Raw genomic sequence first — 17,799 nt, 5'->3', positions numbered from 1 at the left:
TTTTAAATAAATTCTGTCTTAAATTCTTATCTTGTTTAGCATTTCATATATCATACTAAAAAAATTAAATTTTTTATTTTATTTGTATTATTTTTGCTAAGAAAAATAAATCAGATCTGATTTTATCATTTTCAAAAAGAATATACAGTTTCCTATATTTTTCAATTTAAAAATTAAAATTAATAAAATTAATTTTTGATAATCTACACTTTTTTTTATAAATTTTGGATAAATTTATAAAAAAAAAGTATTCATAATAATAAAAATAGTATTTATAAAACTAATTTATTAAAAAACAAATTTTATTTTTCATAAGTGAAATTATCTTTATGCTATTTTTATATTACGCTATATCATAGCGAATAGTATGACTGCCCAACCTATTAAAAGTTAAAATATTTCAATATATTATAAATTTTCCAATAATAAAATATTTTGAAAAATACTACGTAGAGTATACATTATCTAAAAAAGGCATAATGAATAAATTAGTCGAAACAATAATTTACAACTAATCAAACAGTGGAGCTAAATCAACGAAACGAAAATATTAAAAGAAACAAAGAATATTTTTTTTTAACGATAAAATTAAGCAGACGAAGGCCATTTTCCATTTTTATCGAGCCAGTGTTTGAGCAATTTCAATTGCTAGAAAAAAATCTGCATAAAAAAACAAAAAAAAAAAAAAAAAGAAAGGAAAGAAGAAAGAAAGAAATAAAGAAAAAAAATAGCTGGAATGGAAGCTGGATTTCAAAGGTTTTCCATCGCGGCTTAATTGAACCGAACGGCCTGCGAGCAAACTTGCACCCGTGCAAATTCATTCGCGTACACCTTACAGTCAGCATTATTTTCCATCACCGATACAACCTGCGCTGGATTTAAATACAGAAGTGCACTTAAGTTTCGTCTGAAATACTTTATCTCTGTGCATCCCTCTAAATGAACAGAGCAGGACGGCCAGACAAAGGAATTTAAATATGTCCCTTCGTAGAAGTGAACTACGTACATACATTTTTCATATCCCACCTTTGCAGATGCTGCAATTTCTTGACAAAGCGTACAGAATGGAATCGATTAAATTCCCTGAATCGACATCTCAATTATTAAAGGAAGATCGACGTGTTATAGAAAAAAATTTCGTTTAATATCCATGCTCAATGTCCTAATAAATTATTCAATACTTTTATTGCTACGCTTTTTATCTTTTTATTGGAAAAATTTGGATCGGCATAATAATTCTGATTTATATACGTGGTAATTGAAATAATTCGCTGAATATTTCAATATTCTTCCGATTTCAAAAGACTTTATTATTAAAATTATATTGTAATTGCATTGAATTTATATTTAAATTTAGTTAACGATAAATTTTTTTATAACTTTAATAATTACACTGACATTTGTATTTTTATAACAATCTGTTATTTGTATTTCGCTTACATACTAAAAGAAAAAAAAACTCTTTTAACTCTGTTGTATTTACATTTAGACAACATATCTCGCAATGCAATCTCGCTCATGTGACGCTTTGAATAGTTATCTCATGAATCAACATCGTTCGTGTGTTTTTCATCGATATTTGAAATATTTTCGCACAGTCTATTTATGATAAGAAGAAATAAAATTAAAACGTAGAATAAGTTTGTGAAAAATTGATTTATTTTATTTTTCTTTTAATAAAATTGAATTCCAAATATTGGAAAATAAACATACGAGATATCTCATTTATCACGTACCGTACACAGCAGAACTAGTTACATATCTGGAATCACTGAGGGTCAGTTCATATAGAGTTCACGTAATTTACGATTCCTCCATTACCTATGATTTCTCGTTCAAATAGCACGAATTCATGTTTGGATAAGTGGATTCAATCGGTAGGATTTCAGTTAATCGAGCACTATCTAAAATTTCATTATAACAAATAATGCCCAGATAAATGGTGTTAGATCATAGAAAGATTATACTCATTTATAAAGTGGCATGAACACGTTATGGTATGTGTGCGAAGAAATGAGATTAACGAATTTGTCTGCTAATATTATTTTCAGAATCCTCCCTTTCACAATGATCTATTATCTCCATTGATTGGAAAAAATTTACTTTAAAAAAATTAATTTTCTATTTCCCTCTTTTATTGCATTTTCTACGAATTTTGTATCATTGTGATCCGCGAATATATGAATAATATATAAAAAAGAAGATGGCAATATTCTTGACGTGTCAAAGAATTTTTAATTGAACAAAAAATAAGTAATAATTTTCAAAAACTGCATGTATCAAGCCTTGCTATTTAAATACAAATATTTCAACCCTTATATCAATACCCAGATACTCTTTAAGATTTTAAACTTTAAATTTCCCATTAAAAGATTTTTAAACCAATCAAATCGCTGTTATACATTATGCCATATATATCTGTTATTAATTCTAATGTTATTTTTTCGCTAAAAAATTATGAAATCAAAAGTTGAACGACGTTAAAAATTTTGGGTACGGACATAAGAGTTAAATAAAACTCCATCGCAATTAAACAATTTATTTCAACATATATATATAACATTGAAATCTAACATTACTAAAATTACTAGATCTACTGTTTAAATTACTAAAATATTCAAATCTAACTAAATTACGTAACGTTCAAATCTTCTTTAATACAAGAATAATCGTCGTCTAAGCGAGGCACGTTCTTGCGGAAGAATCGAAAGGAGGTATCCACGGGTCGAGTCGCGGTTAAAAAACGGCGAGAAAGAAAAGCCCCTCGTTAAACTTCACCGAGACGATAAAAGAATCGGTGGCACGCAAAACTGGTGGTCGGTTCTAAAAAGCTGAAATCAGAAAGATTCCAAGAAAAGAGAAATGGTAATGAGAGAAAGTTCGCGTGGCGTTGAGCTTGATACGAAAATTCGGGCTATCATTCGGTGTTGTTCGTGCAGTGCCGAAGGAAACGCCCTCTCTGATTCGCAAGAGCAACAAAACGTGGGAAAGAACGGTGCCGGTTAGTTCTCAGAGATAAGGAGTCTCGTTTATAATAGCTGCTGCCCACTGCCCACATTCGAGCCTTTGGTGTGTATGTCAAGTGAATGCCTTATCGTTTGATTCGCTTCGTTTGCCGGGTTGGCAAGTAGAGAAAGGCAGGAAATCGCGTGTGGTTATATCCACGTGCGCGCGCATATGCCGTCACATGACCCGGGGAATACACATAACAGAATTTGCTGAACAGAATAGATTCGATGTTACAGATCGCGCCGATTTCTATGCTGTGATATGCTTTGAGAAAGTTGTCGACAGAAACGGGTCGTACATTCGATTCCATTACGGGAGAAAATTTGAACAACATTAATTAATTGCACGCCGTTGGTGACAGTTTATAGGATAGGATATGACAATCGTAGAGAAAGCGGCGAATGGATTTGTTTTATAATATTGAATGCCATATCCTTTCAAAAGTCTCGACGAATATTAGTTATTGAAAATTGTTCTTGTCTTATATTATTATTTCAAGAATATTTAATCTAAGAATAGTAATACGAATAGTAGAACGATCAAAACGTTAATTGTTTCAATCACGTTTTTTTTTTTTTTGAGGAATTCGTACTTGCAGAAAATGACGAGCATGATAAAAATTATGAAAATCTATTTAAAAAAAATTGATAAGTATAGTAGCAAAAGAAAAGTAGTGCGGATAAAAGCTAATGAATGATGAATTATTATGACTCTTACAAGTTATTAACTTTTCAAGTCCGTTCTAGAACGATATTTTAAATGAAAAAATAATTAAAAAAACAAGAAATAACTATTAATCACAGTTATAGTTAATTTCATGCGTTGTGAAAGGGAACGTTATTAAAGAAACAAGAATATCAAGTTCTAGGTCAGACGTATGTTCATTTTATTTCATTGTCCAAGCAAAAACTCTGATAAAAACGAAAGTATATTTGAACAGCATAAAAAATTATTTAAAAAATCTATATTTTTTTCTTCGAATTTATTTTATTTAATAATTAATTTTCTTCTATTTGAATTCCATTTACATATCACAAAATTATTACATATCATAAAATTTCTCTTCTATTAAAATTATAATAATAATGAATTTGAACATCAGAATCAAATATGATTCTTTATTAATATCATAGGTTATCATTGATGTATGATCCCATGATGGCACGAATTTTCCATCGCTCTAATATTATATTATTACATTATATTATTATTATATTGATCCTTTATCTTTATTATATTATATTATTACACACATTATATCCTTTTATCCTTATTATAATTATCTTGACATAAGTAGATATACGGCATACACGACATAACCGCTTAAAAGATTAAATGGACACGAAACATCACGTACCTATTACCAATTCACGCTTCATCGAAAAACGCACAGCTGCAAATGGATGAATCCAATTCATAATGTATCGAATAAAAGGGTATCTTTTGCATCGTCCACGCTATTCGCAAAAAACTCGATATAAATAATTCATTGACATTTCAAGAGCAGTCTGGATTAACAGAGTAATGAATTCTCAGAGAGAGAGAGAGAACTGCTGAGTCGTAGTGACGAGGAATCAGTGTGGATTGTCGACGACAATAAGAAGAAAAAAAAAAAAAGAAGAAATGCACGAATGCCCTTTAACCACGGACGTCGGCGGCTTTGAGAACGGCGATAAGTTGTCGAAGAAAACAAGCCAGTGGTTACTCTCCGTGAAACGATTTAACGGCGAATTTGCTCGTGGTTAATAATAGTTCGAGCAAGGAAAGTACTTGGACAGCCTATTGGGTGGCACGGGTCAGGTGGCTCGTAGAAAGTGAACTGTATACTTGGAACTCGAGAACAAGAATGAGAACGTGAGCACAACCTGCGTCTAGTTGGCGTTGCTATCGAAACGTGTCCCACTATTGCAGCCGTCGTACGATTCCGCCAATGATCGGCAGGAAACGCTACGAACAGAACAGAGAAATTCGACGTACACGTAACGAACTAATCGTTTCGTTATCGTTCAACGAACTCACGATTCGTTTTTCGTCGACGAGATAAAACGTGACCATACACATTGCACGACACGCAAATGCATAATCCCCTATATATGGCGAGCTTCAATGAAACGTTATTAGGGGACAAACAGTTTTCAAACCCATCGATCTGTACAAATCGCTCGAGTGAAAAGCCCATGATTTTCTTTTACAAAGCAGACCGATATAATCGAGTATATACGTATTTGTAGATCGATTTTCTTGGAAAATACGTTCCATTATATCTTTTATATGTATGTATATATATATATATATATATAAATGTTTCTTAATAATATAAGAAAAAGATTAACTACAGTTTTTTTTTACACTTTCATTATAAATTATTAAATGAAACATAAATGAGTACAAAAATTTACGGAAATTCGATTTATCATCAAGTAAGATTTTCTTTTTAAATATGCAAATTGGAAATTACTTTAGGAATATTGAAAGTCATAAGATGGTCTTATAGCTTTCTCATCGAGGGTATAAAATATATCACGATTCGATTTGAAGATTTGTGTGATTTAATTGTGAAGCAAATTTTATTCGTCCAAGGAGAGGAGAATCGATACACTACGCAAAGTTTGAAGAAGTAACCGCGTTAGCATGTAACGTAAGCGAGAATCGATGTAATTTTATTTGAAATGAACCTTTCAACTTAACGAACGAAGTAATTTTGAACGAGTTCCGGAAGGAGGCAATAAAAAGCGTTCAACTTTCAAAAAGAAGTATCCACCAAGGAACGTGCAACGAGTTTTCCGCCTGAAAACACTCCACGCTTTCCCACGACCGAATCGTTCAGCGAATCGCAAAAACCACAGCAAATGCGATTCGATGCGAAATACAGAGGCGCGGAACGTCTATAAAAATCAAATAAATACGATATTTGCATTTCTATCATCCAAATCTATTCAAACTCATCCACCCGTTTATAAGCGTAATAATGCAAGATAATTTAATTAATGAGCTTGCATTAAGCTTTTGCTTCGTCTAATTTAATTTGTATTTTAACATTCAAAGTCAAATTATTAAATTAAATTAAATGTACCAAATATTAATCCATGATGCTATATATATATAATTTTGTCTAAAAAAAATTATTATACTATTAATGAATTATTAAGTTAAAAAAAAAAAAGAGAGAATATAAACAATATTGAATCGATAACTTCAATGGTTTGACGTTGACTGCAAAAATTCTGAACTGAATCCACAAATTGAAAAACTTTAAATTAAAATTCTCTTTTGTTCAGTATTATGTTTAAATTTGATATTCTGAAATTCTCATTGCCGCGTGTAACAAAAATATAATAATTTATCAATACCAAAATAATAACAGACAAATTTTTGTTATTATAAATGTAAAAATCATATCTACAAAAAATATTCATTTAATATTGCATTCATCTTTAACATTAAAAAAGTCACAAAATTCATATTTATTCTATTTTATATAATATACTTCAATTTTATAAGTATACAAATAAATCAAACTGAATGCCAGAACATATGCTGCCTTGATTACAAATCATTTTCCAAAAAGCAATTTTTAAAAAAACTATCAATCAAAATCTATAAATGGAATAAATGTATAACAAAAAAATATGGATATTGAGAAACTCCACGACTTATTTAAAAATTCTAAGAGTTCGTGAAATGTATGCAATTAATTAATACCTCATACATATCCTTTTTGACATATCTCGATTCGTTTGAAATTCAATACAACCCGGAAGTGTTTTTTTCGAAACATTGTGTTGTTCAACTTCGCTAGTAACTGGAGAAAAAAAGTCTATCGAAAAGGATATAACGGAGTCGACAAGAAGGCATCGAGACGAATTCGCAACGCGTGTCATCACGATTCACGGCTCGCGTGTTTCAATGGCTAACCGAGTGCACACCGTACACACCGAATAACGAATGAATCATAGGAACTCTCGCCACACTGTACACACGAAACCGCGGTTCACTTTCTCCTCTCAGACTCGTCCTCAATTACACGGAGCCGAGACCGAGGCCTCGTGTAATTATACGGGTGAGGTAGCACCGGGCAACTTAGTGAATCGCGCATACATTTTTTCTTTCCTCTTTTTTCTTTTTTTTTTCAGACTGGAAGAGACCCCTTTCACTCGTCTCGCGTCACCGAGACCTAGTTTTCTTTTTTCCGAAAAGACTAAAACGAACATTTTCTTATTTGTTTGTGACAAGCGTTTCTCTGCTTTCTATTTCCCCACTATGAATTGAATATCTTCCGTGCGTGTTCCTCTATACGTATTACAAATATTGAAACTTGAACGACATTGCTTGATGAGCAAAGAGGATATAGCGAATATTAGTCGAAATCGAAATCGAAAGAAACGAAATAAAAATTTGTGAAATAGAGATGGGTTAATCGTGTAAGTTATTAATCTTGCCGATAATCTTAAAATTTGTGTAATTTTTTTGTCTAATTTGTCATGATGATAAATCATTTTGTTACAAATTTTAAAAGAACTACTAATTAACGACATCGTACAAAACTTAAATAATGTGTTCAAAGAGAAATTGAAATTTATTCACGATAAAAATATATTTCTAAATTTTGAAAATTATTAATTAAATGATATTATATAAATACGTCTAAGTAAATTACAAAAGTTTTTAAAAATTTTGATTTTAAGCATTTTAAAAGAAATATTTATTATTTTAAAATATTATAATAATTTATCATTTTTAAAATAATAAGGAATCAATTATAACGAAAACAATTAACTTTACTCGCGCTAATTATTCTATGACTGTTTGTAATGTCTATTCGAAAGTTTCATCATAGGCTGAGAACTAAACTTTCAACTTGATTTTCCTGTTGAGAAACAAATATAGACATTGCGGTACACATGAGTTACAGAGAATTACGGAAGAAGGAAATTTACGTACACACAATTCTTCAATTTATCTCATCAAAGAGATTGAGCAAGTCAAAAATAAATAAAATTTGCGTAACTGTAATGCGTTCATGTGTGAATATTAAAAGTGAAAATATAAAATTATATTTGTTATAATTTATAAAAATAAAATTATATATTGAAAGTTATATTTAAGAAAAATTGAATTGAATAAAAATGTATTAAATATTTTTTATAGTATAATAAATCGCATAGAATTTTTTATCGAGTAAAAAAATGTTTAAGTTAAAGTTTGAATGTTTTCACAACAAATTTAATTAAAAAAAAAAAATTTGAATAATTTAGAAGAAAACAACTACAAAAACTTGACTTCGTCACTATCGTGGGCAAAATGTGGATATAACCTATATATAATCTATTCAGTAAACAACTTTAACTTAACCACATTAAAAAGCAAACAATAACTAATCAATTTATTCTTACAACTTTTTTAAAGATCTTATTATAAGTTTCAAGTAGCTAGCTCTTCTGAATATTGAAAATTACTTTATTTGTAAAGTTATTTGTAAACTTGGAATGTGATAGCAACTTAAAAGATATATTTTGCGAATAAATTAGCTCGAATTAAATTATAACATAGATTGCATAAAATTGATATAATATTGATATCGTGGAAAAATCATCATTAGTAAAATTTCATATAGATATACATATAGATAGATATTTGACACGGAACAAATTTCAAAGAATTAAAAAATGTGAATCTATAAATATCATACATAATATGGATCATTTCAGTTTTTATAAAACTCGACTGAAATATTTTTTAAGAGAATAATATTAAAATAAATTTTAATATCCTTTTAAAAATAAATAATATCTATTTTTAATACGAATTTAGATACGAAAAACGACCCTTGACATAAAGAAAGATGAAGCGAAGAAAGTGGAGGACGATAATGACGAGGTAGTATTCTCTGGAAGAGGAAATGACAGGCATAGGTACTATGGTGCCGAATAGTAAAAGTCGGAGAACAATGGATAAATGGAATGGTGCAGCCGAGACCTTTCAGGCAATCGGGTAACTGGCAAAAATCGTGAAACACAATGGATAGAAGAACGCCTTCCCTTCTGGTCCGCTTTGCAATTCCCCCACGTTTCACCGAGCATTCCCTAACGTAACCACTCGTACAACCTAACGCGCCTGCGCCCCGGCACACCCACTTGACCCCGAAGTTGAAAGAAATTAAATTATGTAGGCTCTAATGTGTTCTCCAAGCCACTAAATAGTCTCCATAAACCCGGTTAACTTCCGAATTCCATCGATATCGCGAAATTTTTACCATTTTTCAAATGGACTGTTTTGTATCAACATATATTTTAATTCTAATGAATTAAGTAAAATTTTTTATCGTCGCGTAATAATCTTATGTTAATTTTACAATCGATAACGATGATATTTATCATAAATCATTTACTAATATGATCAATAATTGTAATAAGCAACGATTACAAATATGAATAAATAATATGATCTAAAATTATTAAATTAGAATTATATTAGAAGATATTTAAGAATTTAAAATTTATAAAAATTGTAAAAATTTCTACTTATATTTAATAAAATCAAATATGTATTATTTAATAGTATTTTATTATTATGTTGATATATCACAGGATAATTTACCATGCATTACTTTAAAAATTAAATATGAAATTATATATATAAAAAAAAATAAATAGATTAATTAATAATTTATATAATATTAAATCTAAATCTTTTATTCAAATTTCGTGCATACTAATTAAAATAATCTACATATATATATATATATAATCTGTTTAAGGAATCTAACCAAGAAATAAATAACATTGATCACGTGATACATACAATAGCACCAGCTATTGGTTATTAATGAATTATTATTTTTAAGAATAATTTTTTATTATTATAAAAAATATATCTATAAATTGAATGATACATTTGGTTGAATAGCAACAAGTATATTTATTCTATCTAATTCAATGGATATAATTTCCCCATATAAAAGAATTCTTCATCATGCAATTTTATTTATTTTTGTTTAACTCATCGGATGCATTATTGAATTTTTTTTTCAATAATTATAATTTTTAAATAAATATATCACGATATTTTACGATATTTAACCATATTTTTTAATTTGCATAAGATAATTTAAAAATAAATAATTAAATAAAAATAAATAATTTAAAAATAAATCACAATAATCTCAAATATATCTATTTAATTTTTATATTATATATTATATATTTCGTAATTATAATTCACGATTAATAAATTATAAAGAAGTAAACATATACAGCCATCTAGCGGTACAATACTCAAATATAAGAACGGTTAATATCGATCAACGATGACTGTAAAACGTCATCGTTCACAATATTTATCGTTGAATGTTAATAGCAAATAATATTTTATTAATGTATGACAGAAAAAACTCTAAAATTAATTCTAATATTATAAATTCTTTATAATATTAAAATTAAAAATAATTCATTAAATAAACAAATATTTTAATCACATACCTTGTAAATTGTCCAGCATATATGATAGCAGCTTGTGAGTCCCTGATGGTTCTCCATACAACGCCAATATTTCCTTGCTGAGTGGATTACCTTGAAGTCCAAGCACTTGTAATTGAAACAATTTTCCTAATTCATATGGTAACACTCGGAGGTAATTTTGGTTTAATAACAATTCTCTGAAAGATAAATAAAAAAAATATATATATATATTTAATATGCATTCATTACATTATATTTATATAAATACAAATATAAATTATACCTGAGATAGATGAGGTCCCCCAATTCAGCTGGTAAACTGCGTAATTTATTGCTACTGAGATCTAAAGCACGTAAATTGACTAAACGTCCAATCTCAGATGGTATCCTTTGTAAACTATTATCATTGAGATACAAAGCTGTTAGATGAGTTAGTTGCCATAAATTTGGGCTTAAATTTCTTATACTGCCTGTTATCTCCAACTCTGGCCAATAAGATTTTTTTCCAGAGTTTGCATCCTCCGTAGACATAAAAGTATGTGTACGTCGTGGGTTGGAGTTTTCATACTTGTCTTTATGGTTGCGAGACATTTTAAATCCTAGACAGATATCAAAATAATATTTAAAAGAATCGAATATATATATAATTATTTAGCTATAGCATATATAAATTATAATAAATACAATCATTTAAATAGATTTCTTTAATATTTAAATAAAATTTCTAATTTATTTTCAACTATGTATTAATATATAAATATAATTTATTAAATCATAAATAAATTAATTAATCTAAAAGAAATAATCTAATCTAATTAACTAATCTAAAGAAAATACACAATATATGAAATATAATTTATTATAAAAATTAAATTATAATAATATTAAAATAATATACAATAATATTTTTATATGTTAAATAAACAAAATTATAATCATATTAATTGTAAAATTTTTTTTTATTGTAAAAAATATATATATATGTGTGTATATTCTTCAATACTTCATAAATATTATTAGTATTATGATTTTAAAAAAAATTATTTAATAACATAAAAATTAATTAAGAATAATACATAAAACTGCTTAATGTTTGATTATTGATATGATAAGTTATTTAATAGTTTCTTATTGCATACACAATCATTAAATTAAATGTAAAATTATTTTCATGAAAGACAAAGTATTATACATACATGTTATTTGTTTTGTTCATATTCTCTAACATAACTAAATCATATTTTTTACAGGGAAGAAATACAAATTATTTCACATTTATAACTAAATGTTTTATATTATTTAAGAATAATTTATTCAATTTGAAATACATCATTTAGTAATACTATGAAAGTACATTCATAACCTATGAAGTAAAAATGTAGATTACTGAGTGCTTGATATCCAAAAGATAACCGTATTATTTCTTACGAACGTATTGAACAAAAAGTATATAAGAAATGCTAATATAATTTTTAAGTAATGCCCTAAAAAGCAATATATTTTTTAATGTGAACAATCTTTTATCTCTAAACAGTTCGTATGCACGACAAATTTTCGCATTAACATACATTTCTCTAACCGGATAGTTTCCCTACCTTTTAAATTTAATACGAAACCCGAAGGAAACTGTTACGCACCTTCATCTACCTCTTAGCACACACAAAACGCACGATGTGTTGATACCGAATGAAAATTTACGCGTAAACAAAACTACCTTGACAAACACAAATCCTCCATTTATCAACTGCACTGATCGCAAACTATAAGTGATCGTGATTGGTCGCGTTACCTCCGAATCTTCCCGAAGCAGCCGACACAACCAAATGATCATCTTACATTAAAATTGTACTAAACAGAGCACATCTAGGGATTTTAATGAATATCATATTCATAATATATATACATAACTTTTTAAATTTTTTCTATTAATACAATTGTAAGAATGAGTTAAAATAATAATTTCATATTGAAATAAAGAATATAAAAACTTTTATTGTTAAACTATTTCGTTATATATATATATATGTGTATGTATATATATATATATATATATATATATATTTAAAATTACTATAAGTGCTCTCTATAGGAACTATTGAGATACTATTTTACTTCAAATATTGTGAACTTTATCTTTGTATTACTAGATAGCAGCTATTTTATACAAAGAAAAAGTATGTAAGTATAATGTTAATGTTACAGAAGATAGGCACGTGTGTTTTTGTTAAAAATGCATTAATGTTTTGTTAAGAACATTGATTTTTTCATTTCACTTATATTACAAAATATATTTTTACTCATTATAAAACATTCACGCGTATCAAGTGCATGAATAAAGATGGAATATAATGCCTTTCGAGGTAAGAATATTTTTCAATATAACCTTTATTAATTTCGCGCAATAAAATAAATTAATAAATTAATAAATTAATGTGAAATTTGTAGATTATTGTAAAGCTGAAAATAGTGAAGATGAAGAAATGAATCATGATCTACAGTCACGATTATATGCTGAAATTTATTATAGTTCAAATGATATAAAGAATGTGGATACAAAAACAAATATTAAATTAGAAGATATTAATAATGATGATAAAACGCTTCATAAAGATACAAATAGCAGTCAAATTAGTGATATTCGTATAAAAAATGATCCTGATAAAAAAACTTGTCCAATAAATGAATCAGCGAATAATTCAATATTAGTAGAAAAAGATAATAAACCAGATGTTGCATCTATTTGCATTATAAATGAAACTAATCAAACATTATGTGAGGATATAAATAACAAAAGTAATTCAGATGTATCTCATGTGAAAATTTTAAAAGAAGAAAATATTGAACCTTTAAAAAATAATGAACAAGTAATAACATGTCATAAAATAGAACATGATGAAAATAATTCAGATTATGAAAACATTCATAATATTGAAAAAGTTACAAATATAAAACCAAAATCAGAAAATGAAATCAAAGAAGAATTAAAACCTTTACAATGCTTAAATAATGAAGCAATTGCAAATCAAGATACTCTACATTCTACAAAAGATAATATTGAAAATAACAATGAGAAATGTCATGAAATTATGAATAATGAAACAAAAATTGATAATATTTTTAAAAAATATGAATTTTCCAAATCATTTATTAATAATTTGTACTTAAAAAAATATGAAAATCTAAAAAAAAGACTGCAAGAAATAGAAGAAGAAAAACAAAAAAGTTTAAGAGAAAATGAATGTGTTAAAGAAAACAAAGAAAATCAACAGCAAATCATTATTGAGCAAGAGTTATGTGCAAAATCTATAAATGACGTAGAAGCGAATACAAAATATGAAATACTGTAGATCTGACAAGTTACAAAAAAAAGCTAATTTTTCAGAAGAAATAACATTGCTATCGTCAGATACAGAAAGTGATTCTGAAGAATCTATTTTAGAAGTTCCTATTCCACCAAAACCTCAACCACCTGTCATAAATTTACAAGATTCAGATGAAAATTCTGAAACATCAAGTGATAATAGTGATATAGATGAAGAATCTTCATTTATTATAGAAAAAAAAAATGATTTGGTAGGAAATACCAAAAAAAAAACTGTTGTAATTGACCAGAATTCAGATAATAGTAATTCAGTTATAGATTTTATTGATGATACACCAACAATAGAAAATATAGTGCTTAACTGTACAGAAGTACAGAAAGGTGCTTCAAGTATAAAAGAAATAATGGAAATGAGTAAAATTGTTCAATCAGATCAACACTTTAACAAAGATGCGAATTCTTGTGAGAAACATAAGTCTTCTAATGAAAAAGAAATTTATATTAAAGATTTTAATAAGTCTGATGATTTATTCATATCTAACAATGATAAAGACAATAAATCTAATTTTCAATCACCATCAAAAACAATTAACGATAAGAATGTTATGTATGAAAGAGATAAGAAAGAAGTAAATAATTTTGCAAAAGATGTAATAGTATCAAATTTTCTTAATTCCAAAGAATTGAGTTCAAGTAGAAAAAGACATCATGAAAATGATAGTGAACCTTCTACGAGTGAAAATAAACGTTCTAAATTAAGTTGTGAAGAAGATAATAATAAAGATAAAAATAATGAAGACTCATGGGCAGAATATTTTTTTCGCCCTATGTCACAAGATCTTAAAGCTTTTTATGAATTCCAAGGACAGGAAAATTTTGATATAGGAGAAATTCAAAGTAAAATGTCAAGTGAGTTATTAAAAATTAACTTTATTTATAAATTTATTATTTTTGAATATTTTATATTTTAAATAAATTATAGAGGACCCAAGACTTTGGGCTATTTTAGATGAAGACCTAATGCCAAATTTATTAAAAAATAAAAGATATTGGAATATAAAATGTACTAATTGTCATCAACCAGGTCACCAAAAACATAATTGTCCAGAACCATATAAACCTCTTCGATGTTATATGTGTGGTATTCAAGGACATATAGAAACTCGATGTCCTCAAAAAATGTGTCTCACGGTATAAATATATTATGAAAAATATAATATATATATATTAAATATATTATATAATTATAATAACATACAAATTCTTTGCAGTGTGGTAGAAAACAAAATACATTTAGAAAAACTTGTGAGTCTTGTGTTGTATTATATTGTAACACGTGCAATGCTATAGGACATGAATCAACTGAATGTCCAGATCTTTGGAGAAGATTTCATCAAACAGTGAGTTCATATATAAATGTTATATTTAAATGTTTTATACAATTATAATTTAATTATAATTTAAATATCTTAATATTTTTGCTAATTTTATATATTGTAGACACGAACATCAGAGATAAATATACCACAAAACTTATCTGAAGTTATGAAACCTGCAGACTTATTGTATTGCTGTAATTGTACGAAACGAGGTCATGATTCTTCTACATGTAATGAATATCGATGGTCACAACATTTTCCGACACCAGCATTTGTATCAGATTATACAGGAAAACCAGAAGAAAAATCCAGTCAATCAGAACAAACAACTAATCAAATTTCTGTTCATGGAAATGAAGATATAATACCATTAACTAATAAAAAAAATAAATGTATGATATTTCTTGAAGGTAAAGATGATTTAGAAAATTCTTTTGTTGTATACTCATATGGAAAATTTTATACGAAAAAGCCTAATGGCGAGGAAATTAAACGAAAACTTTTGGGTGAACAAATTCAACCTTCTCATATAACAAATCTTTTAAAAGGTCGAGTTTCTCCACATTTCTTGGATGAATTAATAAAAATAATTCAATTTGAAATTAAAATATATTATAATTCAAACAAAGAACTAATGTTAAGAGTTCGTACTATAGCAAATAATGCTGTAAATATAATAAAAATATTCATTTTTTGGCTTAAACTTAATGATGAAGACAAGAATCTAAAGATACATATAAATTTACCTCGTAATAGGAAGAAATTACTTAAGTTTTTGATACAAGAAATAGGTGAAATAAAAAGAAATTTAAAAGATCCTAATCATCTTTGTAGTGAAATAGATCAATTAAAGAAATCAATGACTGAGATTCAAGATTCTGCAATATCGATTTCTACTTCAAAAAAAATCATAAGCCTTCGAAGTGAATTGTTAAAAGTGTTTCATACATTACCTAATTATAATCAATTATTTAAAAAACTAAAAAAAATGATTAAATATTTAGACAGATCACCAAACAATGATGTAAACATAGGAATATATTTACATATTATTGCTATTTATAATCAAATATTTGTACCTCGTGCATTGACAGACATTGAAATAAAACGTCTTCTTAAAGTACATTATAAACATAAAGAAAAACAAATTAAAAATGAAAAAAAGAAGATTCAAACTAAAAAGCAAAAAGATAAGAAACTTTCTTCTTATGAATCATTCGTAGAAAGTTTACAAAAATTTAATTCTAAAAAAACATGTAATATCACAAAAAGTAGTGATGCATGTTCATCAAAAAATATTGAAATAAAAGATAAACAAGTACCTACTATTCTTTCTGTAGAAAATGTTCTGATGAGTAAGATGCAAAATACAACATATAATACAGAAAATGTTTCTGTTAAAATACATAATATAGGAAATAATATTACAGAATCTGATAAGCCTATACAATTACCACATAATCAGGATATTTCAAATAATAATGAAATAACAAATTCTATACAAAAATCAGATTTAAAAATTATTTCATCAAATTTAATTCCTATAACTCTTCAAAAATCTATATGTACTAATGTAACATCAAGGACATCTAAGAATGTACCTTGTGCCAAAATAAAACCTTCAGGAAATACAGAGAAAAATTTAGAAGTAATGAATAGTAATAATGAAAAAACAAAAACAAGTAATTTACAACAAGAAGATAATATAATTGATTCTGAAATAAGTATCCTCAAAAAGAAAAAATCTAAGAAAACAAAAAAAGCAAAATTAGATCTTGAAAATAATTCAGATGTTATAGAAAATCAAGTGGCAAATGTTGGTACATCTATAGAGAATAAAGCTAATGAAATTATAAATGAAGCTCTTGAATTTAATGTACCATATATGAATAAAGCTGTTGAAGAGATTAAAAAAAGAATAAATGATAAAAATCTTAAACAAGAACATATTGATACTTTAATAAGATTAGTAAATTTGGAAAAAGAACACAGGAAATATGTAAGTTCATTTTGTAATTATTTGCAATAAATTTTATTTTTAAAATAAGAAATAATAGTCTTTATTAAAAGCTTTCATTATATACTGATATGCTAAATGGATGAAATAAAGGTCTATTGGCATTTTGAATAAAATAAACTTATAATTTTTTTTCAAATATCCTTTTAATATCAATATTCATAAATAAATAAAAAATAAAATCCACTTTTAAGTAATTTTATATAAAACTGCAATAAACTTACATTGTATGCAATTATAGTTGTATTCTCATTTAAATTAATATCTTTACAACTAAATATCTTTTACTAAAGATTATATTTACAATATTTTTAATTCAATAATATTATATACTTAATTTATATATTTAAATAATAAGTTTAAAATAGATATTATAAATTTTAAGAATTTATTATTAATTGAATAATAATCTCAGTTATAATACATTTATTATTAGTTTTTATTTAGAATAATGTAATAATATCTTAAAATATTAAGATAAAAAAGTTTAGTATATACAAATTATATCTTTATGTCTATTTTTTTTTTTTGTAAATAAAACAATTTTATTTAGACAAATATGTATTTTATACCCTTATCCTATAATTATATTATAATAGGATTCCACTCCAATAT

At 26.6% G+C, this 17,799-nt stretch overlaps 2 protein-coding genes across 9 annotated transcripts in view; one reads left to right on the top strand and one right to left on the bottom strand.

Moving 5' to 3' along the window:
* Window positions 1-12,236, bottom strand: part of LOC105735200 (CCR4-NOT transcription complex subunit 6-like) — a 303,102-nt gene extending 290,866 nt beyond the window's left edge. For 4 of the 8 annotated variants that reach the window (XM_086910178.1, XM_086910181.1, XM_086910182.1 and 1 more), the window contains exons 1-3: window positions 12,104-12,236; window positions 10,750-11,065; window positions 10,488-10,663 (exon numbers count right to left, since the gene is read on the bottom strand). In XM_086910178.1, the coding sequence (XP_086766304.1) occupies window positions 10,488-10,663; window positions 10,750-11,057 (484 nt within the window). In that variant the 5' untranslated portion in view covers window positions 11,058-11,065; window positions 12,104-12,236. Of the gene's footprint in view, window positions 1-2,117; window positions 2,832-10,487; window positions 10,664-10,749; window positions 11,066-12,061 lie in introns of those variants that run through there. The other 4 variants (XM_086910183.1, XM_086910184.1, XM_086910180.1 and 1 more) reach the window with 4 other exon arrangements.
* A 434-nt stretch (window positions 12,237-12,670) lies between these two features.
* On the top strand, window positions 12,671-17,742 carry LOC100871884 (Zinc finger CCHC-type containing 7). Its single transcript, XM_003692923.4, is given in 6 exon segments — window positions 12,671-12,826; window positions 12,912-13,809; window positions 13,811-14,697; window positions 14,771-14,979; window positions 15,060-15,188; window positions 15,289-17,742. Coding segments are annotated over 6 exon segments (4,053 nt in total). The 5' UTR covers window positions 12,671-12,804; the 3' UTR covers window positions 17,197-17,742.
* The last annotated feature ends 57 nt before the right edge of the window (window positions 17,743-17,799 follow it).

This window comes from Apis florea, unplaced genomic scaffold (genome assembly GCF_048593485.1).
Source record: "Apis florea isolate Af1SG1 unplaced genomic scaffold, ASM4859348v1 contig_3170_pilon, whole genome shotgun sequence".
In the NCBI taxonomy this organism is placed as follows: domain Eukaryota; kingdom Metazoa; phylum Arthropoda; class Insecta; order Hymenoptera; family Apidae; genus Apis; species Apis florea.
This window is presented reverse-complemented; position numbering and strand designations above follow the sequence as displayed.